General features: G+C 42.2%; 1 protein-coding gene across 1 annotated transcript in view; it reads right to left on the reverse strand.

Moving 5' to 3' along the window:
* Positions 1-27,825, reverse strand: part of ESYT2 (extended synaptotagmin 2) — an 813,806-nt gene that overhangs the window by 544,614 nt on the left and 241,367 nt on the right. Inside the window, exon 5 of the mRNA XM_044063428.1 lies at positions 27,415-27,497. Within this exon, the coding sequence (XP_043919363.1) occupies positions 27,415-27,497 (83 nt within the window). The remainder of the gene's footprint in view (positions 1-27,414; positions 27,498-27,825) is intronic.

The raw sequence follows: 27,825 nt of genomic DNA on the forward strand, positions 1-27,825 counted from the left end.
TGGGTATGTTTTGTCCTGCAAAATCTCATCTTTCTACAAAAAATGTCCCACTTTGGGCATCTGAAAAGGTGGCAATGCTAGGCACTGCACGACCTACTTCTCACTTCTTCCATACTAAGTGAATGGAGCTGTGATGTGACAGTCCAGCCATGGGCATTGTAAATTCATCAACTGTGCACTAATGGTGAAATATGGGAAAATTTTACTTTAGAAGAAAACAAACTCTCATTAGCATGTTTGCCCCCAGTAAGGCATTCAAGGTTACAAACAGAATAAAATTAGTAGAGAGTACATCTTTCTGGTATATACAGATTTGCAATGAGCCAAACTTAAGGAAAAGATAAACATTTTTTTTGTTCTGGTAATGGTCCTTTAAGGAGAAATTTAATGACCAACTTCCAAAAAGATACATAACATAAATATCTGCATACAAATACATGCATAATAAAGCAAGGGTAAGAAAAGGTAAGAGGTGACATCACAGACATGAAAGATGTAGCAAGTCTTAAGACTACATTGTTAAAAGCTGTCTGAAATAAGACCATTCATAAACAGTACAGTAATACCTCTCAGGCATATCCATGTCTGTGATCAGACAGTATCTATGTACATTACAGGACACAGCATCAGGTTTAAGATTATTCCTGCATATCAAAGACGTATTTTATAACATCATGTACTGTGAAAGTGCAATTCACATAACAGGAGTAAGGAGAGATGTGAGGGAAAACTTTTACTGGCACACCAGGCAGACTGTAAACTAATCTGATGTGTGTTATCATGCACAGGTGATTAGCTAAACCTTGCAGGATAGAAAATGTGATACTCTTGCTGGTTGAGGGAGTGAGTGTAGGAGGAGTAACTTTGGAAGGAAAATAAAACTCACTAAAAGTTCACTCTGTAAAAGGTCTGTTATCTCAATAATTAGTTGATTCTTTGGGAAGCTTTCTGCACCTAATGTGTAACACATAAACACATTTGTAAGAGTCAGGGCAGTAAATTATACCTTTACTGAAGGCTTTCAAAATTAGCACTACTTCTTAGTTCTTCCACTCTAAGCGAATGCAGCTGGGATCGACAGTCCAGCCATGGGCACTATAATCTCATAAACTATCCCCTAACAGTGCATTATGGGGAGGATTTGTCTTTGGAAGAAGAACAAACTCTCATGAGGATGTCTGCCTCCAGGAGGGCATGCAGGTTACAAACACAATAGAACAATTAGTGATAATTTTTTTCTGGTGCATGCAGGTTAGCAATGTACACAAATTGACGAAAATATATTTAAAAAAATTATGTTTTTTTTTTCAGTTATTTTATATAGATGTCCTTTAAATAGTCATTCTGACTTGGTCTGTCCTTGGTTTTGGGAAGTTCCTGAATTCTTTTTGGAAGCCCCTTATCATTTCTTCATAAATGTCTGTTTATCAGCATTTTGCTGAGACCATTTATTTTGTTTCTTGCCAAAATTGGATGGGGGTTAAAGAATCCCTTAGAAAACTTGGAAAGGATGACTGAAAGAGCTTAGAGGTTCCATGCATCACCTTACCCCTCTCATCACACTTTTTGATAAATCTCTGCAGCAGAGAGGCCAAAAACTAAATCTCTATCCAAATAAGAATTTAAAATCTCATTTTGCACTCCATCTGAGAGGTTCTGAGAAAGGATCCAGGCAAATCTCTTCCAAATACTACCAGAGGCCACAGCCCTGGAAGTATTAACAGAGTTATACACATACTTTAAGCAATGAGCTGTGACCTGTAAGATGGAAGAAACTAAACCCTTAAAGCAGATCTTCCCTCACAAGAAGAAACTGTCGACAAAACATTCCTCATGCATTCACAATGAGTCAGAATAAACTAACACATAAGCCTGACAAATGAAAACTCTGAAAATCAAAGTTGGACAAGCACACACCTTTTTCTTATACTTATCAGTTATTTTCCCAGACTTTTCTCAGAACATGTGGGATTAGAATTAACTAAATGTTTAGCAGCAGTGGATTTAGCTAATGCTATAGCTGGTGGGTCAGGTTTGGGGTGAATGTATAAAAACTTAAAAGACTGAGGAACTATCTCTCTGCCTTTTTTAGGGGCAGAAGACTATCAGGAAAACTGTAGGCAGTGACACGCACATCCTTCAATGCTGACAGTACTGGAGGAATGGTTAAAAGTTCTGGTAATTCTACTTGCATCAGCTCACAATATCTTCTGAGGAACTGAGAAATCCCAGAGTTCCCCCAATGAAAACACTGGCACATTCTGGAAATAGTCTCAGAGAAGAAGAACCCCTCACAGGAAGAATCGGGCACTGTGTTCTCCTCTGAATCAGAAATCTGAGGAGAATACACTGCATCTGTCCCTTCATCTTCCATTCCAGATTCAGAATAATGAATCTCTTCAGGAAAACAGGCAGCCCTTTTTCTTTTGCCAGAAATTAACTTACAGAAAGGGTCAATGGGCTGAATTAGACACTGAGTCAGATCAAGTAAACTACTACTGTCCAAAGAAATTTGAGGAGGAGCAGATATATGCTTAGTTTTCTGCTTCTTTTTGACAAGAAAAATAGGGCCAACAGGGCTGTTAATGGTAGCACAGAAGCTTCCCCTGGGGACGGGCACAACATTCTGACTGAACAGAGAACATTTCTCTTTCCCTCTCACATGGCCGATAACAGTATCTCTCTCTTGCCCACTGAGGGAACCCCACCAGTCACAGGGTATGTGGCTAATCCAGGTCCAAAGTGGCTGTAGGTGCTACATCAGGGGGATCCTGGGTAAAAGATGAATGGTCTGAGGAACCAGCTTTGGCCACAGCAGAGTCATCACTGGCAGCTGAGGCAAACTGCTAGGACTGCTGTAGTGGCAAAGGATGTTTCGTGAACTTTTTCTTGTTGTGGCTGGAAGAAGGACCAACCATGGGATAAAGCAGTTTGTTTCACAGTCAAGCCAAAAATGGTACCTCTTTCCCACACAAACCAAGCAGCATAAGTCAATAAAAAATGAATGTTGTTGAAAGTCACTTTTCCCCAAAAAAAAAAACAGTAAAAAGTGCTTTGATGCACTTTGCCAGCCCCAGCAAGTAAAATAAAAACAGTTTCTCCACAGAACAAAATGGTTCTCAACTACTTTTAGCCTGACATGAAAAAAGTGCTTTCCATTTAAAATTACAGTTCAGCCTTGTGATGAGTGTCTGCTAAAACACAAACTTCTACATAAAAATCAACTTTCCTAACCAGGAAAGGATAGTTAAATAATAAATTTAAAATGTGGAAGGTTTCCACCAAAGGGAACCGATGTGCCCAGCAAAGGAACAACACATGCCAACCGTTGATCTTCAAAAGCTGTAGCACTCTCATCAGAGGCAGAAAACTCTAAAGGGCTTGGTGTTCAAACCTGTGTTTCTAGGCATCTCAGCTCAAGCTCCCCAATGGTTTGAGGTTGTGAAAGGTGCCCTGAAGCTTTGGAAGCTGGCCAGCTGCTATATTCTTGGTAGGATACAACCCATACAGCTAAGACTACTGCAGCAGTGACCAATATGAGGAACATCTGCAGCTACCACCAAAAAGCATGTACCACCTGAATACAGTTGTACTTCACCAATTCCACAAGAAGTTAAGTCCCTTTACCCTGACGTGCAGTGACTTTGAAGCTGATTACATTAAGACAGGGCTGCAGCAATATGCGGTGACTTTCACCTACATACACACAAAGGAAACATTGACACCAACAAAAGTTGCCTCTCTCTCTCAGTAATGCTATTTTTGTACATTTTTCCAATCTACTATTTTTTCACTCAACAGGATGGGTACAAGTACAGTTTCTGGGACATAATGATCCTTTTTTAAGCTGTTACTCTTCCTACTTAAAAGGTTCATAACTATTAAACCCTCCTTCTCCATAAGTCCCTTAATAGCACTCCCATTCAGGTAGAATCCAGCATTAATCTCTTAGGCATAACCATTGACGATCAGCTTAAATTTGACTTGTATGTTAATAACTGTATCAAAGAGACTCATTCAAAACTAGGGCTCCTTTACCATAACAAGAAATTCCTTGCCTCTGAAGCCAAGATTACTCTCTCTCACCAACCTTCTACCCAGCCTAATGTACAATTCTCAAATGCTCACAAATCTTAACTCAGCACTCCTAACCAAACTCGAATCTACCTACAAATCACATCACTGTCTCTCCCTAAAACACCTAAACTGACTTGAATTACCCCACCAGCTTCTTCTCTCTCAACTCCAGATCATCCATTCTTGTCCTATATCAGCCTTCCTACTTGCCCAGCACTATCCCCTGTCATCTCCCATTATTCTCCCTCCAGACCTCTCCAAAGCTCTAACCAAGACCTACTTACTACAAATCTACAAACCCAAGTCTAAAAGTTGGATGCAACACGTACAGGTATCACCCCACTACTGCTTGGATTAAGCTCCCACTAGAAATCAGGACCCTTACATATCCTAAACAATTTAAGAGAGCCACCAATGTGCACTTTAGAAGTGACTGGTTCTGCCACTGCACTCTCCCTCCTTAAACATCCCCTACTTCCCATACCTTAATCTACTTTCTGCCCTTAACTCACTCTTCTCACTAGCTCTCCCTAATCGTCCTTGACTACTCTTTCTACTGTCTTCTAAATTCTGTTAAGGAAGCTGCCTCTGAGAAACATTCTATTGTGATTGTCTTGCCTTCATTCAACTACATTATGATAAAACTGGGTTTTGTAACCACTTACTCTAAAAACTATATTCATCTTAATGACATACTTCTTTTTATACATCTTGAAAGAGCTTTGCTATAATCTGATTATTGACACTGTATAACATTGTATTGCTACTTAATGCCTTGTAATAATCCTGTAACATTGCTGTTTAATGCTAATTTATAATGAAAATTGTTTAATATGTTGGAGCTTTTCTCCCAGGACCTCTGCTGAAAAAGGCCTCTTCAGCTCAGTCGGACAATCCCGTTCAACAAATGTAAAATAAATAAATAATAAAATACATTTTTGCTGCAATATGTCTGTCAGTTTCACATCAAAAGGTTCAAACAAGATTTTTGACAGAATATTTGCAGATTTCTACAACCAGATACAGTACTTTCTTTCCTGGAAATTCAGTGAGACAAGAACAAAATTAATAATACAAAGAAACAAAATAAGTTTTAACCTAAAAGAACAAAAACTGGTGAAGGCTCCTTAAATGGCATAACCTCTTCTCACACAGGTGAACAGGTTGCTGAAGCTCTGGCATGATAAAGAAAGTGAAAGACTTTGCATGGGAGAACCTAAAGTGTCCAACCCTACCTTCAACCGGGCCAACCTGGGAAAGGGCTCTGAAGTAAAAAAAACAAAAGAAATCTATCAATGGGTCCAAAGTTACTTCCAATGTCACAGACTCAAAGACCTGCTTTTTTTAATGTCATGGGGGAACTACACAGGGAAAGTAGCATACTAATGTTATGACTTCACCCAAGATAGGAATGCTAGGAAAGGGCCTCTGTGCTTGAATCAATGTTCAAAAAGATTAATGGCAATATCTAAAGCTTAAACGACAAGTCACCCAAGGGACCAGAGGCCATCACAGATAAGTGGACTCTGAAATGCAAGCAGCCATTTCTGGTGATTTTAGGCATGGTGTCCTGGTTCTTTAAGTTGACTAAAAGGAATTTAGACTACTCAGGTGTGCATTCCTTTAAGCATGGTGCAGAAAAGCTGTACATGGGCTAAAGAAGGCATGTCAGTGACAGCATGGGAGTTGTAGGTTTTTATAACAGCCATGCAAGAATGTGTGTGTGTGTGTGTGTGTGTGTGTGTGTGTGTGTGTGTGTGTGTGTGTGTGTGTGTGTGTGTGTGTATGATGACTACATAAGTGCTAACTCATTGCAAAGGGGCCATAAAATATGACATCTGCTTTCATTACAGTGCATATTTCAGTGAAGTTACAGACATAAGAACAACGAGATTATGAACTTGTTCTACTTTCTGATCTTCCAATGTACTTTCCCATTCAGCATACATGGATCAGGCCAGCAGTGCAGTATCTAAACAGAAAGCAGCAGACTAAGACTGCATGGGAGGATTCACGCCCACTTGCCAAATCTAATTTCAGCAGGTGCCATTTATTTGAAGTAAAAATGCTATAAAACACTTCCAGTGAATCTAAAAGCATGTTTTACCCCACTGCAGTCCTCGGGAAATCTCCAGCTACTGCTCTCAAACTTATAATATATACCAGTTTTATGGCCATACAACAGTAGGTAAAAATTCAAAGTGTATTGTACAGGCAGTGCAGCAATTAGCAATGTCACCTCATAGCAAGAAGTTCTTTGATTCGATTTTTGGCTGGGGTGTTTTCTGTGTGGAGTCTACATATCCTACCTGAGTTCGCGTAGGTTTCCTCCGGGTGCTCCGGTTTCCTTCCCAGGCCTCCACTGAAAATGGGCTCTGTCCCAGCTGGACTTTTCCAGTAAACAAAAGTTAAATAAATAAATAAATATTACAGCCGAGAATAGTTTTATATTTTTTACGATATTACTTAGCACAAATATTGCTTGCTGAAAGAACCTTTATAAAGCAGTCCATTAGTGCTGAAAATAGTTTCAGCTATTTTACTTAGCACAAATACTGTTTGGTACAGGTGTCAAGCTCCATACAGGCAGGAGTATAAATGCAAATGAAAGATGCACCACCACCTTAAAGTCTTATGTGGTAACCATGCTATGGCACATAACTGACTTCAGCTTTTCTAACACGCTAATTCTTCAAGACAAAGTAAGAAACCCAAGAAAGAAAATATAACAAGAAAAAAAGATATGTGGAATGCAGGGTGTGTGATTAATGGAACCAAAATGATACAATATGGAAGAGTATAAATCAATGCCAACTAAAAAACATTAAGAACTGCATGACAGCTCCAGCGAGTATGGGAAGTGCCGGTTTTGGCTAGAAAAGAAAGAAGCAAAGAAAATATTAAAAAAAACAGAAAAGTGAGTAAATATTGGTGATAACAGAAGAAAAGGTAACAAAGATGCAAGCTGCAACACACAGAGGCAGAACCAGGAACTACCATATCAAAGCTCACTACGAGCATGTTTCTCTGCAGTTCACTATTGTGCTTTACTCTCTTCTAATGAAAAAAAAGAATAGAAGGAAACTCCTATGCACTGAAAAAAAACCCAAAACATTAAATAAGAATCTTTAGCACTGTATGTTGGAGGCCAGTGGTCCACTCAAAACCTATGAATATGACAGCTGTTCAGTAATCCTCTTTTCCAGGTACGATATACAGATTGTACACAATAAATGAATGAATGACTCAATGAAAGAAATGTTCTTTAAGGCTAGCATTGAAAGTGGTCTGACACTTTTTGTTTAAAAAGAAATACTGAATTTTACCTGTGCATACTGAAATGTAGTTGGTATTTCTGAATACTGAAAACAACAACTCTATGCTACTAAAGATAAAAGGGATGAATAAAAAATAATCAGTGTACAGTACAGAAGAAAGTAGAGTAAGTGCACATTGTGCCCACTACCACATTCTGGAGCTTCAGGGTAATACATAGCTAGATTTTTAAGAGCTCAAACAATATCAGAATTGAGAAAGTGTAGCATTATACTGCAGAAATAATGTTAAAAATGTCATTTTTGGAAGGAAGACATGCTGAGGGTATACAGGATAATCAAGAATTAAAAGTGCATATGCAAATCTTATACAATGCATGCAACAGCCTACAAGGACAGATTTGCTAATGGTGATTTGATCACAGCACAGTTATGTCAGTACTCTGGCCACCTTATCAACAGGTGGTGTGTGACTTGAGAAAGACACAAGAGCAGAATCCCATCTAACATCACCTTTGTATCACTGGCCATCGGGATGTAAAAAGCAATGCACATGCCCTTTGACTCTCACCACCTTTAGAGCTGTTACACACTAAACTGTAATTCCCCTTTGATTTACATGTGGCACATAGTGAAAACAGGTGTGTAGTAACTGCCAATATATACCGCTCACTGACTGTTGGAGTTTTAGAGAAAACAGAAGCACTTGGGATGTGACAGAAGAATTTGGGTGCTGTTTGAAACATTCTGCAGAGTCTGTGTTCAGAAGAAAGAGGAAAAAAAATATATGGACACTAAGAACAAAGATCTGTAAAAAGAAAAAGGCCCATCTTCAGAAAGTATAGGACTTGGTCATGGGCATTAGAATTTTAGGATTTCTTGGCAGATAAGGCTACACCTTTCCATCAAGCACAGAGCAACTATCGCTCACCAGGTCTGAAGTCAGCACAAGGGCTGAGAAAACCGTGAAAAGAAAAAGGTACAGCAGTGAACTAACTTTTAGTTATGTACTTACCATAACTTCGGATGTATGGGACCCATCTCGCCTACATTCATAACTGACGGGTTCGGAGCCGATCCATCGGCTCCGACTCGGCCACTATACAGTAGAACAAAGTCTCTAATTGGCTGGGCTACCCCTTATCCCAGAATGCACCACGCCTGCTTCCCCAGATCTTGTTTGTTTGCTTTCATACCTACATCCAGACACAGAGGCATACCAGCAACTGTAACAAACTAAAGTCCTTCAAGAGAAAAACTCAGTAAGTAGCAACATTCCCTCTAAATCCAATGGGAAGGGAGAAGGAGGGCGGGTACGTATGAATTTAGGCGAGATGGATCCCATACATCCGAAGTTATGGTAAGTACATAACTAAAAGATGTAATGGGATCCTATCTCGCCTACATTCATAACTGATGGGACAGCGTCCCTAGCACCTAAATCCCGGGTGGCTCATTGGAAAACACTCCTGAGAACTGTGGAACCAAAGGAAGCTCTACCCCGAGAAGCCACATCTATCTTGTAATGAGAAATTAAGGTGTGTGGAGAAGTCCAGGTAGCAGCCGCACAGATATCATCTATCGATAATTTGGAGTGGAATGCTACAGAAGTAGCCATTGCCCTGGTAGAATGAGCCCTGACTGGGAAAGGTAGCTCTTTGCCGGACCGTGAATAAATGAAGGAGATGCAATCTTTAATCCATTTGGCTATGGTGGTTTTAGCCACCAGTTGACCCAACCTATTTTCCACAAAGGACACAAACAGCTGATTTGACTTTCGTGTCTGATTGGTCCTACTTAAATAAAAACGCAGTTGTCTGTGAACATCCAACTGATGGAAAATATATTCTGCGCTATTGGAGAATTTGGGAAAAAACACAGGGAGCTCCAAGGATTGTTGAATGCATAAGGGGGATGCTATCTTGGGCAAGAAAGAGGGATTTAACTTGAGGGAGACACTGTCATTGTGAAAGGTCAAATAAGGAGGATTAGAACAGAGAGCCTGAAGCTCTGAGACCCGCTTGGCAGAGGTTATTGCCACCAAAAAGGCGGTTTTCCAAGATAGAAATTTTATATCACAAGTTGCTGCTGGTTCAAAGGGGCGGGCAGTTAAAGAAACTAGAACCATATTTAGGTCCCAAGGGGGCACAGGATGGGCTATTGGGGGCCGAAGGAGCCACGCTCCTTTAAGGAAAGATTTGCAAAGCCTGTTTGCCATTAAGGAAGGCTCAAAGGAGACATGCAAATTAGAGATAGCCGCCAGTTGGACTTTAATTGTGGAAACTGAAGAGCCCAAATAAAACAAAGAAGCCAGGAATTCTAAAACCTGAGGTACTGGGGCGGTAAGGGGATCTATATCTCGTTGCTGGGCCCAGAGAGTAAACCTCTTCCACTTGCTGGAATACAGTTTAATAGTGGAAGGTTTGTGAGAAGAGGACAAAATGTGGATGACGTCTGGAGAAAAAGAGTTATCTCTGACTAAGGTTGGAAGTGGAGTAACCAAGCGGCCAACCTCAAGGACCTGAGGGATGGGTGAGACTGTCCCAACTGATGAGTCAACAGGTCGGGCACCAGGTCCAGAAACCATGGGCCCTCCACCGCATACATCAGAAGGAAGGGGAACCAAGCCTGACGAGGCCAGTGTGGAGCGATCAAAATCATGTCGCTTCCTAGATAAATCGCCTTCTGTGTCACCTTCGGGAGAAGGGGAACCGGAGGGAAGGCGTAAAGTAGACCGGGGGGTCAACTGTGAGATAGAGCGTCCCTGGGAATCTGCCCCTGAGAGGGAGTCAGAGTGAAGAACTCCCTGCATTTCGCATTGTGAGGGCTGGCGAACAAGTCGCAACAAGGGAGGCCCCACTTGACGAAGATGTTTGCAGCCACCCTGTCGTTGAGGGACCACTCGTGGGGCAACAGGAGAGTCCTGCTCAACCTGTCTGCAATCACATTGGATTTCCCCAGAATGTGCATTGCCACTAGGAAACGCTGGGTAGAAATCGCCCAATGCCACACTCTCATGGCCTCTCGGCAAAGAGGGTAGGACCTGGTTCCGCCTTGCTTGTTTATGTACCAGACTACCGACATGTTGTCGGATAGGATCGCAATAGTACCCCGGGGAAGAGCATGATGAAGTGCTTGCAACACCAGTAGCACCGCTCTCATTTCCAGGATATTGATATGTAAGTGCGTTTCGTGAGCCTGCCACGTGCCTTGGACAGACCTGTCCAGATAATGACCCCCCCCACCCTATCTGGGAGGTGTCCGTGGTCACCGTGGTGACGGGAGGCTGAAGGGCAAAGGGTCGCCCCTGGTCCAGGTTGGACCGAAGCAGCCACCAACGTAGGTCCCGACGGCAAATTTCAGGGATCTGGACCAAATGGTTCAAGGGAAGTTCCTGAAAGGACCACTGAACTGACAGTAGCCATTGCAGCACCCGCATGTGCAGCCTGACTAAGGGGACTAGAAGAATAGTCGAGGCCATCGTGCCCAATAACTGCAGAATCAGTCTGGCCTGAACTCGTGATCTGGGTAACAAGGTTTGAACCTGAGACTGCAGGACCTGAATCCTTTCTACTGGCAAGAATGCCCGCATTCTTCTTGTGTCTAACTCTGCGCCTATAAAGGTAATACACTGAGACGGCTGCAGCACAGATTTTCCCCAATTGAACGTGATTCCTAGTGAATGACCCAAACTGACTGTGGTCATAAGTGCCCGAACTAATAGATGCTTGGAGGTGGCAGTGAGGAGCCAGTCGTCTAAATAGGAAAACACTTGGAATCCTAGACTTCTCAAGTGAGCTGTCACTACTGCCAGACACTTGGTGAACACCCTGGGGGCTGTGGTGAGACCAAAAGGCAGTGCTCGGAACTGGAAATGACTGGTTCCCAGGCGGAAGCGTAAATGACTCCTGGACTCTTGACAGAGTGTGTCAGAATGTGATAGTAAGCGTCCTTGAGGTCTATGGAGCACATCCAGACATCCTTCTCCAATAACAGGAGAATAGACTGAAGGGTGACCAATCAGAATTTGGATTTTTTTACAAAGCGATTCAATGATCTGAGGTCCAAAATGGGCCTTAAGTCCCCTGTCTTTTTTGGCACCAAAAACAGTCTTGAGAAAGTTCCTGATCCGATCTGGTCGGTGGGGACAGGCTGGATGACTCCTTTTCTTAGCAGCTTTGAAACCTCGACTGCTGCTTGATCCCGCTGACTGGGTGGCACATCCGGGATTTTCCTGATAGGAAGAGGGGGGATCTTGATGAAAGGGATGAGATAGCCTCCGGTTATGGTTCGGAGCACCCACTGATCCTTGGTGATAGATTTCCAAGCCTGTGGGTGTTCCGCAAAACGACCCCCGACTGGCTCCGGAAATGCGCAGTTGGGCCATGTCTCAGGGACCGGGAGTGTAGGATGGACCACGAAAGGAATCGCGGTCTCCAGAGTTACGGGGGCCTCTGCCGCCTCTGGGGCGGTGTCTTCTTGAATCCCCCCCCCCGCCTCTAGAGGGGGGATCACTCGGTGGAGTAGGGAAAGACCTTTGAGATTTCCTGAACCACATTTTCCCTCCTCTCTGGGCCTTGGGGTAAGGTCTAGAGGGAGCGGAAAAACAGGCCCCATGGCAGTCAAGGTCTTGCCCTCCTGCTCACACCGAGTCAGTGTGTCCTTCACCTTGGGTCCAAACAGGGAGGACCCATCAAAGGGAGCGTCGGTGAAGGAAGACTTAAAAGCCTCCGCAAAGGGACACAAGCGTAACCAGGTGTGTCTTCTAAGAGCCACGCCTGTTCCCGCTGCTCTACTCGCCCCTTCGGCCGCATATGAGATGAGCCTCATGGACGAGTTGATTATCGAAGATAGGGTAGTCATCTGGGCGCCAACAGTTTGGGCTAACGCCTCAGGAAGATTACCCATAAGAGACTCACCTAACTCTTTGAGGAGGTCCCTTTGGAGCCTGGTAAAATGACAAATGTAATTCAGCGACTGCAGGGTAAAGGCCGCTGAAGAAAGGTACGCTTCCCGTACCTATCCATGCTCCTGGAATCCTTATTAGGAGGGTGAATAGACGTTGAAGCCTCTGCCACGTCTTGCTGAGTGGCAGATGCCACCACCATCGCATCTACTGCAACTCCTTTAGTCAAAAATTCCTTTTGAGGAGGGGCTGAGAGGAACTTGTTAGGCCTGGCGGGCACCGGTTCCACAGAGTCAGGGTGTTCCCACACCCTTCGAGAAACTAAATCTAGTAATTCATCGAAGGGTGGAGACACCCAGGAGGCGGAGGGCTGGGCCCCAAAAGCCTTGAGGAAGACTGACTCCTCCGCGGAAGGGGTTTTGGACTGCCAATCGCCTCTCTGTCTCAGGATCTCGAGGATATCTGAGAAGGAGACATCATCCGAGGACGATTTTGGGGAACCCTCCGCATCATCGAGGTCAGTATCTGATGTGATAGACTCATCCTGGGAGTCAATGTGCTTCCTCTTGCACAATTTTTTTTCTTGCAGGTTCATCTGAAGCGGATTCAGAAGGACTCACGGGAGAAGGGAACCCTCCAATGGGGTATCCTCAGGCCCTGGGGCCCCACTGTCATGGGAATGAAGCACACCAGAAGCACCAGTTCCCAAGTCTAGGGACGGTGAGGTAGAGACTTGCTGAGCTGGCAAGGACATGGCCAGCGCACTCCTCATGGCCTCAAAAGCAGGACCTCCAGACTCTACGGAGGACACCGGCTGAGAGACCACGACGGTACCGGGAATCCCTGCGACCGTCGCTCCGAGGGGAAGACTAGGCACCAAAGCTACCAGTTCCAAAGTGTTCCCCTCGGCCCCGACCGAGTAAGTCCCGGTACCGAACTCTGACGCCGAGGACAGGGTAGGAATGATGGTCGGAACAGAGAAGCTCAGAGGGAGTCTTGGTTCCGACAGGACAACTCTGCTCCGCTCTACCGTCACCGACTCCAACGGCTCCTAGGAGGTTGGAGGAGGAATCGGATGCGTCAAAGTGGGGACCGGCTCCGGAGCAGAGTGGGCTGGAGCAGAGACCATTTTTGCAAAAACCGGGGACTGGAAAAGCCTCTGGATAACTCTGTCCAAATCTGAGTCTGACAACCTGGAGGATTTAGAGGAAATAGATGGGGGCCGAGACGACTTCTCTCTCAGCTCCGATAGACCAGGGGACCGGCTCCGAAACGGCTCCAACACCATCGGCACCGGATCCGGAACCGTATGAATAAGCATCGGCGCCGAAGGGGATTTCAGGGCCAAGGGGGGAGAGTCTGAGCTGCACACCTCCAACAGCTCCGAGACCAAAGGAGCCGAAGCAGGTGATTCGCCTCTCGATCCCCCAACCTGCGGCTCCGACACCAATGGAGCCGAGGAAAGAGGTATCGAGGCAGACCCTTCCACCCGAGGCTCCGAAGCCATTGGAGCCGAGGAAGAAGAGGTCGACCTATGCTTCTTGGAAGTCGGTTCCGACGGACTGGTCGGAGCTGACGACCTTTTCTTTTTAGAAGCTGGAGAGGAAGGAGAAGCCAAAGCTTCCTCAAAGGAGGGCTTAATAAGGCCCTTAAGGATCAATTTATTTTTACGTTCTTGAAGGACCCTAGAGGAAAAAGCATGATAAACACTACATGTTTCCTGCAAATGTTTTGGTCCTAAACAATATACGCAAACAGCATGGCTATCAGTAATAGACATTTTGTAGTTGCACTTGGTGCACTTTTTAAAACCAGACTTCTGCTCTTTTGACATCCTATCACCCAACTATTTTTCACCACGAAAAGTAACCTTAAAGTAGGGCACGAGCCCTTGATTCAAAAATGGGACTGGCCCGAGATACAGAACACAAAACAGGCAGAAGCCCTCTAACTAAAAACGGGCTTAGCCCGATAAAGCAGGACGTACAGTAGGGCAAAAAACAAACTTAACAGTAGACAAAATCAACACATTGACTCACAAATAAGGGCAAGGGCCCTCTAACTTAAACGGGCCTTGCCCGGTAAGTAGAGAAAATACCAATCACACTGAAAAAGGTTCACACACACACGTAAAGCTGTTAAAACAGCTGTTTGTTAAATTAGTGAAGAAAACCCTAGGTCAAAAGACCAAAAAGTAACAAAAAACCACTTCGCTCCAGCCAAGTCGAGACCACGTCTAGCTTGAAAAGCGGCAAACGAGATCTGGGGAAGCAGGCGTGGTGCATTCTGGGATAAGAGGTAGCCCAGCCAATTAGAGACTTCGTTCTACTATATAGTGGCTGAGTCGGAGCCGATGGATTGGCTCTGAACCCATCAGTTATGAATGTAGGCGAGATAGGATCCCATTACATCATTTATTTATTTACTTACTTATTTTTGTTAACGGGGTAGAATACGGATCCTTCTGGACTGTTTTCAGGTTCAGGCCAGGGATCCAAATGCACAAAACAAACACAATAATCATCATACAGTGACATGACAATATAACAATAATCACCATACAGTGACATGACAATATAACTTACAGTGGACCACAGCATGACAAGCAAAACAAACTAACTTATGAAGATGAGTGTTAGACAGTAAAAAAAATATAGCCGTGAGTAGCAGGATTAAATAAAATACGTATTAACTAAAATAATTATTTACAGCAGAAGCAAATAAACCTACTAATCTATCCTACATAATTTAAACAAATAATAATAAAACTAAAACAACCAAAATAGGAGCACTTCAGGCAAACAGCGAGTATCCACTAAAACCACAGAAGCTGGCTGAAGAGGTAACACTTTAATAGATAAAAATAAAAATATACGTTACCAAAAGATGAGCACTTTTACACTAGTAAGCAGTGCTTCTTCAGATCTCAGTCTATCATTATGGTAATAGCCCCTAACTTCTATATATGGTAAGAGGAGGTCCATTGTTCGTGACTTCTGAGACGAAGTCCCTAGCTATTCCCATGGAAAAAAACACCTCAGATGACAGTACTGTCGAAGGAAAATCTGGATCTGGAAATGGCATCAAGCTTGTAGAGTCGCACCAATACATATATGGAAGACCAACTTACTGCTGCAAAACTACTATGTAAGGGGGCATTATGGAAAAAGGCCATGACATAGCGACTGCTGTAAAATTAATTTAAGGGGTATGGGTAAATCTGTCCCAAACATCTCAAGGCAAGTGTAGTGCAGCTGGTTAACCATTTAAGAGGATGTGCTTGGTAAAGTTTTCACTGGCCTAGGATTTGGAAAAGGCTACAATGAATAGCATGTCTGAATGCCCTTGTTCCATCCATGTACAATCTAATCTGTCTGTGGACATTAATACAGTGAAGATATTATCCATGCTTAGAACACTGTAGTGGAAAAAACCCTGGGCATAAATGCTGGGTTATCCCAAAGGACAGACTTTCCATTGTGCAACATAAGGCAAAGAGGTTTGACATAAAGGGCTCATAGTTCAGAGATTCTCTTAGCAGAAGTAAGAGCGAATAGTAAAAGGATTATCAAACGCAAGAATTTTAAATAAGATGAGGTTGCGGGTTTGAAGGGTTTAATAGTTTTTAGAGCACAAAACAGATATTCAATGGCTGAACTGGGTCCTTGAGTGGATATAAAAGTCCCCCACAAGAATGCCTTTAAGACCTTCAAAGATGCCAAGGAAGCATAACCTTGCTCAGATTAAAATGACCTTGACAGAAAGACTACTTGGAACAGAATCAAAGATTTCTTAAGAAACAGACAGTCTGCAAAATGGGCAAAAAAACTGACTTAACCTCTGTAAGCTGCCTACATGAAAAATGAATCCGCTTCTCTAGGTATATTTGCAGAACAGCTGCCTGAAAGGAAGAGGTAATGACTGAGAACAGTAAATGAAAAACCTTGGCATTAAGATACCTTCAGAGTTGGACCAACCATATGGTTAGTCTCAAGCCACTAGGTGATTCTTGACAGAACGCTGAGAAGGCAGTGCTCCAGTAGGCCAAAGCCTGAGAGACCTGTAGCACAGAAACGACTGAAGAAGGGAGAAACAGAGCCATTTGGGACAAAACACAGAGAGTAAGATGGCTTTGGACTTTCACAGTCTGGCTGTTTGAATGAACCTCATCATCCAAAAATAGAATATATATAGGGAAAATCATAAGGGAGGATTTGACCCCATGGGTGACATAAGGCACCCTTCTCTTGCCATCTCAGAGGTAAGATCAATGGAATGTATGACGAAAGCAATTAGCAAATGGGGAAGCCAAACTGGCAGAAACTTCTTGGGTACTAAAGGACTCAGTGAGCACTTAAGTGGAATAAAGTAGCAACTCAACCCATCTGCTAGGGAATTTGCCTCCTTTGGAGTGTGCATTGTAACCAGGAATTAAACTGACAAGACAGTTAGACTGAAAGATGTGTGCCTCATGCAAGTGAGTAAGAATGAGATCTCTCCTGTTTGTTGTTGAACAAGACAAATACTATGCTGTATGACTGAATGGACAGAACCAATTTGGAGAGACAGACCTCAAAGTTTAAAAATGATAGGAAAACAGTTATTTCTATGACCTGATACAGAAGTAAGGAATTCTCTAATGTCCAGGTTCTTTGAACCATTTGCTTAATAAAATGCAGATATTTCTGTGGTCACTACTGTTTAAGCAGTCTATAGGTGGAAGGTTTTCCTGTCTGAAGTTTGCAAGCCAGCTGACAACAGCAAGACTTAGTGATCTGAATGAGACTGAGAAATCTGAAGACTGAACCTGGATGTCCATTGAAGGTTCATGTAAATTCTGGCATGAGGAATCACAAAGGTGGGCTCTACTATTAAGCTTACAGCTCCGAGGCAGGATTCTGCTGATAGGTGTTTGGGACACAGAATGATTAGTTAATGGACAGCTGCCTGTCCTAGGGCAAAAATGACCCAATTCCTTGTACCAAGAGAACATGCAGTAAATTTTATGGAGTAGGTGTAGATAGGACTTTGCAACATTCACTGTTAATTGAGGGGGTGGGATAGTTTCAGAAGTAACTCTTTATGTAGAATACAACAGTCCTCTGTGTTGCAGCAGCAAAGACCAAGTCACCAGATATGGGAAAATCCTGCATCTTTAGTGCCTGACATGAGCTGTTACTGTGTCCACACATTTTGTTACTATCATGGGTGCAAAGGTGAGACCACATGGAAAGATTTAAAACGGATAGTGGTTTGCTCCGGCAAGTTATCACATAAACCTCTTTGACAATCTAGATGTGGTTAGAGGCATCTTGGAAATCCTAAACAGCACATCCAAACAATTATAAAATGAGATGCTAGGACTGAATACACTGTGACCACACAAAAATACTCACTACATACAAATGCATTTAATCTGCCAAGATCCAGATTCAACCTGAGGTCCATTTACTTCTTGAGCAACAAAAGGAATATAAAATTAAGTCCTCTTTCAACTAGTGAGACTTCCTGGAGGGCTCTTTTTTATTACAAGTAACCAACTGTAGAAATGCGCATATAAAGTAAATTGCAAAGCTCCAGTAACATCCTTAAAGAAAGCAAAACAATGGTTAATATACAAACATTTCTATATACAAAGGCAGACAGGTGTCTTAATGCATTAATAATGTTAATAGTCACATATCCTGTGCTGGCCACAACTTTAAAATGTTAACAGACTAGGAAGCAAAAGTACCTCATATCTCAGTTTAAATATAGTTTATGGATGGCTCTTTAGTAGAGGAGTTTTGGCATCCCCTTCCTTGCTAACACTTTTTAGTCAGATGCAGTATCTAGGAATGGTAAATACAGACGTAAGGAGTAGCAAGAAAGTGAATCAAACATTCTCTGGTGAGTATCACCCTGACCCAAGAGCCTCTGGAAATCCTTCGCCATGTCAGAACGTGGAAAAACCAACTTCCCTCTGACCTACTCATACAGGAGACAGTGGAACAAGGAGTCAGAAGTGCTGAAATCCATGCTATGACTAACACAGTCTCCTGGATTTCACTGCAGACCCAGGGCTCTGGGACCTTGACTGGGCTAACTACTCATTCCTAGCACCCTTATGATGCTGTGGTTGTAGACAATGATGGGACAACATTTGTCACTGGCTCCTCTGTGCTCCGGAAAATGAATGAGGAGGAGAGTGGAGCACCCAAAGCTGTCAGGACCTGCTCCATCACTTTCATATCCTTAAAATTACAATATTTTGTTTACAGCTGACCCAAACAGGAGATTCTACCAAAAAGGGGAATCCAAATACTTCACCTTGGAATCCTCTGAGAAATGGGTCAAACCTACCTAGGAGTGCCGTCCTAACAACCTTATCCAGTATATTACAGACCACATGGACAAAAAGGCTGATGAGACTGGAATTGATTGATGGCTGGGCCTTACAACTCTCTTTCAAAGAATCCTCAACCAAATCCTTTGAAAATACAGTGTGTGTGTGTGTGTGTGTGTGTGTGTGTGTGTGTGTGTGTGTGTGTGTGTGTGTGTGTGTGTGTGTGTGTGTGTGTGTGTGTGTGTGTGTAAGGTAGTTCAATGCCTGCACAGGAAGCATGGAAGATGTGAACACATGCTTTGCAAACATGTCCATCTTCTCAGACTCGTTATCTAGCAAATGGACAGATGGGTCTGTGAGGTAGAAGCCTTATGCAGGGCTGCACTGAAACAATGAACTCCAGTCTGGGAGTCTCTGCCCAAACGGTGTAATCCTTCAGAGGACAGAAACTCCAGACTACCTGCTTTAAAACAGGTACTACTGTGTATGGATTCTCCTAAGATATTCTTATGGCATCTTGCAAGATGTCTACAAGAGAAAGAACCATGTATGAAGTTTGTGGTGAGAAAATGAATGTCTTCTGGAGTAGGAGGCTTGTGGACAGAAACTGAATGTCTTCTGGTGTCTCCTCTGGGACAAACACTTTCAGTGGGCCAATGCACATGCCACTGTATTAGCTGCACATATTCCCCTAAATCTGCGTCATCACAGGGGATAAGGAGAAGGACTGCCCTCTTAATCATCATCAAGATCCTCTGCTGGAGTATATCTAACTCCGGTTCTACATGCATCGACTATTTTCTTTCTTCATTTTTTTTTTGTGCCAGCTGCCTGCAGATCATCATATCTCTTCTTAGTCAATATATCCATTCATTCCCATCCCTGGGCAAGAGCCAGCCAAAAAGGGTCACCATTCTAGGGGGTCATCAGTGGGGGGTAGCATTTAAACTTCTTTGGCTTTCCCCCAGGTCCTTTCCATGCATCAGTGAAGCACCGGGGAGGGTCATGCAATGGACTGACTGTGAAGGATATGTCACTCCTGCAATACAAGCGGTAGTCTTTCCAGTTCATACAAATAAGACTGCGCCACCCCCATATGCCAAGTGCATGAGAACCCTCCCTCCTCCCAGGAAAAGGTAAGCATACCACTCCTCCCTCCCTACCTGCCTGGCTCTTCCATTATTGTGATCATTGATCAAACCCCAGCTACCTGGGTCACAGCTATGGCTCCAAATCTCTGCACTACAGAATCAAGTTAAATGTTTGGAGCTGCAGGTGTACTTCTTATGCCTCTTGAGAAGGGGTTAATATTGCAGCTGAGAGAAAGGGAACGACAGGAAGCAGATGAGATGAACAGTAGGAATATGTAGTAAGCATGGAAGAAGAGGGGAGGACTGATGTTTGGAGTGGTGGTACTAGTACAAGCACCCCTATGGATGAAAGCATCTGAAGAGCTGATGCTGAAAACTGAGCATTAAAAAGAAACATTTTGAAAGGACTAGAATCATTAGGGGTACCAAAGGAGGCATCTGACTGACCAGTACTGGAGAAACTGGTGTCAGCAGCACCAATGTCAAACACCAGTGTCAAATATACTAGCACTGAAAGAACTGGAATCTGATAATAAAACTCACATATGCAAAGGCTGGTGTCAGAGCCAGCAATGACACTACAGGTGACTGACCTGGTGGCACTAGGGGATAAATTACCACCAAGAGAAAATAGAGCTGGGGACCCCTGATGACCCAAAATCATGAAGACAGGAGTTGTATATCTAGAATGATGGATATCTAATCTCCTAAGTGTGGCAGACAAGAAGCCAAAGTCAATTTGCAAACATTTATGGGACTACTTGGACAGAAGAACAGTCCAAAGCCCATAAGAAACAAAGACAGAAGATGTAATGACCACACCAGCAAAAAGTTTAACAAACTACCTGACTAAATGCTCACATCCTTTATCTCCAATACAAGGCAAAACTGCACAGCAAAAACAACTCTGTCATGGCAGACCTGACGGTTCAAAAAAGAAAAAAAAAAAGGAAAAACAACTAGGAGACTTATGGGCACCTTCTGGGTTCCGCAGTACAAATTCATAGGAACTAGAAAACACTGCAGTAAATGAAGCAGAGAAAGGAGGAAAACAACTTGGAACAGAAGGCAATAAAGATTCTTTGTCAGGAGCAGAAAGTTTCTTTGATACAAGGAATCCTAAGGCCTTCATTTGTCTAACTTCCATAGAAATAAAACACTTTAAACAAATAGAATACTTATCATCCTAAAGACCTAACTGGTTTAGGTACTTGATGTGGCATTTCAACAAGCCTCCTTACAAAGAAAGAAGACATCACGACTACAGAAAATGACAGGCCGTGGCCTTACTCAAAAAAAAAAAAACTTTCACAAGAGTGTAACAAAGTATCAAATCTGCAGTAAAATATCAGACGTTAGAGAAAAAATATTCAGTTCACCAAAGACATATGGTAAAAATAACTTCTTTCAATTTCAAAGCAGTCAGGGGGTAATTTTTTTTTTCTGTCCAATGTTTTCAAGAAAAAGGACATGAGAGGCAGCAGCATTGCACATAACAAGAAAGGAGGGTCTGTTATCAGCCTGGGAAAGTCATAATTGTTTAACATTTTTATTGCCAGTTATTAAGTCAAACGAGTTATTAAAAACAGATTTTCTCATTAGTTCCTTATAGACTTAAGATATGCTGATCCAGTAAAGTAGGCTAGTCTTTGGACCCTCTTCAGAACCCCCCCACACACACTTGGATATCAATATAGATAAAGATATTGATGTAGATATAATTATATATGGATATAATAAACATATATTTACTACGTATATACACACATTTACATGTGTACGCATAAAAATATATGCAGATAAACAGTGTGAACCAATCAATCTGCATATTTCTGGAAAGTGGGAGCCCAAAAGAAAACAAAAAGACATGGGGAAACATCTAGAAAACACAGTGACAAGAGGTCAGGACTGAAAGCTGGACCTTTTGAGCTCAGTCTAGAGCAAAAATTTTACTGAGCTATACTGCCTGACTTTAGGGTAAGAAACCTAATAATTCTTAATGGTCACATGTACACACATACTTTTCTTTCTCCTGGAAATTTTTTTGAAAGTGCTACAGTCAGAGTCAAGTAACTTCAGGTTGCGAGAATAAAGGCAAGAAAACTAAATAACTGGGGTCTGCAGAAACAGATGCGACTAAATTAGGTTAACAGGCTGGCAGGAGTGGAACTGACAACTCGGAGTGGTTAAACATGAAGATGCACCTCAATAAAACATACAAAGCACTAACAGAACTACTACCACTGAAATAGCTAAATCCTACATCTGCAGCTCTACTGCAGATGACTGTTACAACCAAAGCAATTTGGTCTCTTCTACACTACTACACAGTGCTTGTGGTGACCGAAGACTTCTTCCTGAATCAGTGGTAAAAGATGGGGGTGGAGTCTAAAGCAATTCCCCATAAATAAAAAGTGACATCTATACGGCAATTTCTTCACTGAGATAGCTTGGTGACCACAGCCACCACAATGTTGCTATCACAGACTGATGACACCAGCCTGTAACCCATCCACCCCCATACTATCTTCCATAAACTCATTCATTACTTCAGATAAACCTGCCAGCAACTCATCTACATGACCCTTCCCAAGATTATAGGATCATAGGAAGTTACTAGGCTAATGGCCCTATGGACCTTACAAGCCTAGCTAAGTTCTACCCTTATTTCCACGATCAGCACCTATTGCCCCTGTCCAAGATGGATACAGGTAGATCCCCCGGTGTGAATTTACAGTTACCCATCATGACACAATCGGAACTCCCTCTAGGCCCCTTGGGCTACGTCTATGCTATTACATACATGGGCACTTTAAAGTGGAATGTCAAAATGAAAAGTTACAACATGTACTTGCTCTATTAGCTGATCTGTGATTGTTACCTCTGGAATTGGTTAATGCAGGATTATGTTTTAAGTCATTTAGGCCTTAACTATTTCTCTTAAGTTCTGTCTTCACTTATAATTTGCTTGGATATTTGAAAAATACAACCTCCCACTCTAGAAATTCATGACATATTCAGAGGAGAGAAGGCCTTGTTGCTGCGGTACTTAGTACCAAACACACATGTTGTTAATATTACTGGAAAAGGGTTTAATCAAGTCACATATCAATAAAGCTGACAGAAGGAATTTTCTGAGGTAAAGGACAAGCAGCTGTGGTTAAGAATGCAGAGCTGTGCTCAACTATTTTTAACTGTATGGCCAGGAGCGGCCTTAGATCAACTGGCGCCCTAGGAAAAAGGGCTCCACAGCACCCCCCCACCACACTACCTGGTGCCCCCATCCTGGTCTACCTACACCAAATAAATACTGGAAAAGCGCCCCAACCAGAGCGGTGCCCTAGGCGGCCTCCTAGTTGGCCTATGCCTAAAACCGGCTATCTGTATGGCAGGAATCCGATTTCAGCTATTTGAAATCAGGTTAATGCTATTACTATGGCTTCTCAGGTGTCTCTAACAGAAGTTTTGATCCTATGTTTCAAGGGAATTAGAGTTGACCTAGAAACCTCCCAGTTAGAGAAGGATGGAAATAAGCAGCTAATGCTGGTTCGCACAAAACAATGGGAAGATGCTGGCAGAGCAGTGCCATTTGAGAGAAAGAACAGAAGTGTGGTCCCAGAGTATGAGACTTAAGAAGAGCAATCAAACAACAGAATACATAACTCCAACCAAACATTAGAGATATGCTGAAATTAGCAAGTACATATGGCAAAACACTGTAGGGATTGCACAACACACACACACACACACACACACACACACACACACACACACACACACACACACACACACACACACACACACACACACACACACACACACACACACACACACTCTCTCTCTCTCTGGCCAGCACGGTCTTAGCAGCATTCAAACAAACTTCCTGGATTAATAGCTATGATATCCAGCACTCACTTTTCCTCTCATGATTTCCTTGGGTGTTAGAAGAGGAGAAAAATAAATGGTCTTGTAGAGATGAAGTCCAAAATTTGCTTTAACCCAGCAATGTGACATAGCACAATAATACCCTGTCATTGGCCCAGTTATCCACATTACAACATAGATTAGGACTTTGGAAACCCCAGGCAAGGGAGGGTGGCACTGATTTGGTTACACCAAATGGCCCATCTTGGAGGGAGGAAGAAAGTTCTGATATGCCAACCTGCTCCATGCAACAGGAACATGCATGTTACAAGTGGTAGTAGGAACAGTGGATGTGGGTGATGGCAGCCCTTATGTGTATGTGAGTGGGATGGGACAGGTAGGGGGATGGCACAGAACTCCCTACAATGATGCTTTAGTTGGCCAGCAACGGGTAAGTTTAAGGTCATAAATGCCCCCATTGCCACAATGCCGTGGGGACACACACACACACATGGTTGTCTGTATGAAGCCCCACACTCATTGGGAAAATGCTCAGGATGGAGGAAACAAATGGGCAGGGTTGAAGGAGATAAACTTAGTGGCTGACAGGCACTGTGGGATACAGCACCTAAAAAAAAATACGGTGTGCTTTCTGTCATTTAACCCTTTTCACTCCACAAATCTATGACTATTCTGCTGGAACCTCTTGTGGATTATATGACTCTCATAGCACAGAAAGCTGCAGGGATAAATTAATGACCATTTTGAGCAAAATTACGATAGTACACTAAGTTTCTCGAGAGCAGAGGTAGGTGTCCCAAGCCACAAAGGTTACAAGTGATCACTGACAAACTGGCAAGTTATTCTACAGTGTTGAACTTTTAATTCTATATTTAGTCCTTTAAAACAAAATTAACTAGTAGTATAAATGCACATTTCTGCTCAACAACAAAAAGGGTGCAACACTGAAGGCCACTTTTTCTAGCCATTATTTACCTTCTCCTGGCCAAAATAAAAGTAATCTGTGCATCTGGCAAGTGGGAAGACATAGAACAAAGCAAGACAGCAATGCCATTCGGATAAGGACAGTTTCTTATGGAGCCTCTCAAGAACATGCTTAATTAGTGTGAAGTTCTCAATATACTTAGCGAGCCTTAAGATAGATTTTATCCTGGTTTCAACAGCTCTACTACAATATATCTTGTTACGATTATATAACGACTGGTCAAACTACTGCATAACAGCCACAAAAAACATTGACCAAAACACATTGGCCATTCATTATAATGAGAACACAACAGCATGACATACAGACTTATCCAATGTACTTCTCCTAATCCTAACACACATTCAGCTCAGGTATGTTAGGGGCAGGGTTAGCACACATTACTAAGGTTGGGGGGGGGCTTTGCTCCCTGTTTCACCTTAATAATACATGCTAACCCTAACCCTGCCCGTAAAGTGCAGGTTACCTTAAACAAGTCCTTCTCATACAACTACCACTACATAAGACAGTTCAAATATGCTCGTGCTCACACACTCTACATCTAACCCCTAGTACACACACTAAATCCACCCCTTATCCTGACCATAAAACACTCACATGGATATACACTAAATACATCCCCTTACGTAACCCTTACCCTAAAACATGCAAAGCAGCACACAAACTCCCTGCCTAAACAATTACCTGAACTTGTGCAAATGCTCTTTATGATAGCTCACCAGCTTTACATGTATGTGCTTCACCCAAGTCAGCTGTAACCCTTGTTACAGACTATATCCCATCCTAAAATGGACAACAGTTAGCGCATCCGTGTCATCTCTGTCGATCTCAAAAGGACTTTCAATCTGATGGGTCACTTTTTGCTTATGAATCAACAATGTAATGTACGTGCCACTAGTGAATCCCTACTCTGGCAACTGTCAGTCTTCTATGAATATGCTTTCCACCTAGTTACTTTATGCACTTCAGATAACTTTACTGCATATCAAATGCTCTAAACAATGCATGCAGATCTGTTAACTCTGCTGATCCCACACTTAGTACTTCTCTTATCCATTAGTATCTCCCTTATCACATAAGGACATACTTTCTCTTCTCCACTATCGTTTATGTCTAACTTATTTATTTCAGTTTGGTCACTAGGTACAGAAATGATCCACATGGACCATTTAAGGCACAGTGTACACTGTTTCACACTAACTTTAACCTTTCCTTGGGAAACAACCCCCCCCCCCCCAATACTCCTAACTTACCTCTTAGATCTGCTCAAACCAGATTCTTCACTATCAAATGATCTCATTCTAAGCTCTCATTCACTGAACAAGCCTTTTCAGATACCTGCATCTCTAACCTAGAGCACTTTACCAACACACAAGACAAATGATCATCCTCTCCCTTTAGAAATGCTACTTTTGCCCATATCTCAGAATTGACATGCTGCAAATGCTATATTCTCCCCAGTCTCCATCCTAATCTGTGTCAGGAGATTATAGTTGTACATTCTCACTGTCCCCTCCTTTATTTTTATTATTTCTTAAGCCTTGTATACAATTCTCTGTCTACTGCTTGTTATGCTCTGTTACACAGATACATAATGTTCTGTATTTAAATCATTTCAGAACTCTTCCTTTTGTTTTTATATTTACATCTAGAGATTGTACGTACATTTTGCAGTTGCCAGTACATGTGTTATTCCTGTTTAGTGCTATCTATGCAGCTGTAAAACAGCCATGTCTTAAACTTTGCTTAATATTAATCTGACTGCCTTTAGGTTAGGCTGTTGCTGAAAGAGGTTCTTTGAACCAACCCACCAAGCAGGTAGGGTTACCACCTGTCCCACTTTGCAAGGGACAGTCCCTCTTTGGGCAGTTGTGTCCTGCAAAAAAATTAAAAAAATGGCAAATGTCCTAAGATTTTTGGACAAAATTATTTCCTATATTTTATGTAATAGTTGCATAAAACAGTTATTCTGTATATGAAACACCTAAATGTTATAAGAAACAGAATAAATAACTAAAATGCTACAAGATTAAGCTTTTATTTAGGCAAAAAAGTGAAGTTCTCTCCTTGGTGCTGGCCATGGGTATGTTTTGCCCAGCAAAATGTGACATTTGTACCAAAAATGTCCCACTTTGGGCATTTGAAAAGGTGGCAACGCTACAAGCAGGCTAACAAAGAAAATAAGTAAAATAAAAATTAAACTGCAGCCCCCCCCCCAAAAAATCTCTTTATTTGAATTTTCAGATATTAACAGCGATACATCCAATCAAACACACAAAACAAACAGTACATACAAAAAGGAAACATTCAAAAAACTAATAACACAAGAAATATATATACACTATATACAACAGAAGTCACTATATCATCAAATGGAGTATAAAAAGTTTTTAACATCACTTAAGAATGTGAGGGACAGTACAAGGGACATATTTTATGAAGAAGATAAACATAGAAATTCAACCACTTATACTGAATGTAATTAGGGAATACAATTAGATATATAAAGAGGAAAAGGGGAAAGAAGAGAAAAAAAAGAAAAACTAAAAACTGGTTATAATGCAGTTATTGCATAATATAAATTTGTCTTATCATGTCAGTGTACAGACCATCTTTCTTCGTTAAGAATTACATCTAGTAAGTAACCCCAATATTACTGATAATAGTGTTTCTGTTTTGTTTTTGTATAAACTAGTTTGTGAGATGAGATATACTGAATAGCAAGGTTGCTAAAGACTTCCCATGTAATTGGAGATGTGGCATTCCAATTAATGTGATGAAAAGTTTCACCTGGGAAATGATGCCTGTAGTGGTAGTCAGGGGAACTACAACTAACATGTTAACAAAAATAAGACTTTTAAGCTTCCTACCTTCCGAGGAAATCATCTTTGTCAGGGTCTTCATCAAAGAGTTCAATCTCTAGCTCTTGCCCGGGATGTTCATATACCAAGGTCTGTGGATTAAATAAGACCTGTTAGTGAAGCCCCAAACCAGCCCTAAACAGTTAACTACTAACCTAACTGCAATAATCAAGCATGTAAAAATACAGGTGAAAAAATTCACAAAACTAAAACAAGAAGCTAAGGTTCACAAAATAAGTGCAATTAAATACATAACATTATGCAAGTTGACAAAAAGCAAAATTTGTCTGTTGAAATTTTAATTTTGAAACTCATAAGTACAAGACTCAGAACCACTAAAAAAGAAGTCTGAAAATGCAAGTGAAAACTGTTCCCTAAAGTTTTTTTTCCCAGAGGGCCTTGCCCCCCTACATCCTTCAC

The sequence above is a fragment of the Protopterus annectens genome, chromosome 2.part1, assembly GCF_019279795.1.
Source record: "Protopterus annectens isolate FY-2018-M chromosome 2.part1, PAN1.0, whole genome shotgun sequence".
NCBI classification, from domain to species: Eukaryota; Metazoa; Chordata; order Ceratodontiformes; family Protopteridae; genus Protopterus; species Protopterus annectens.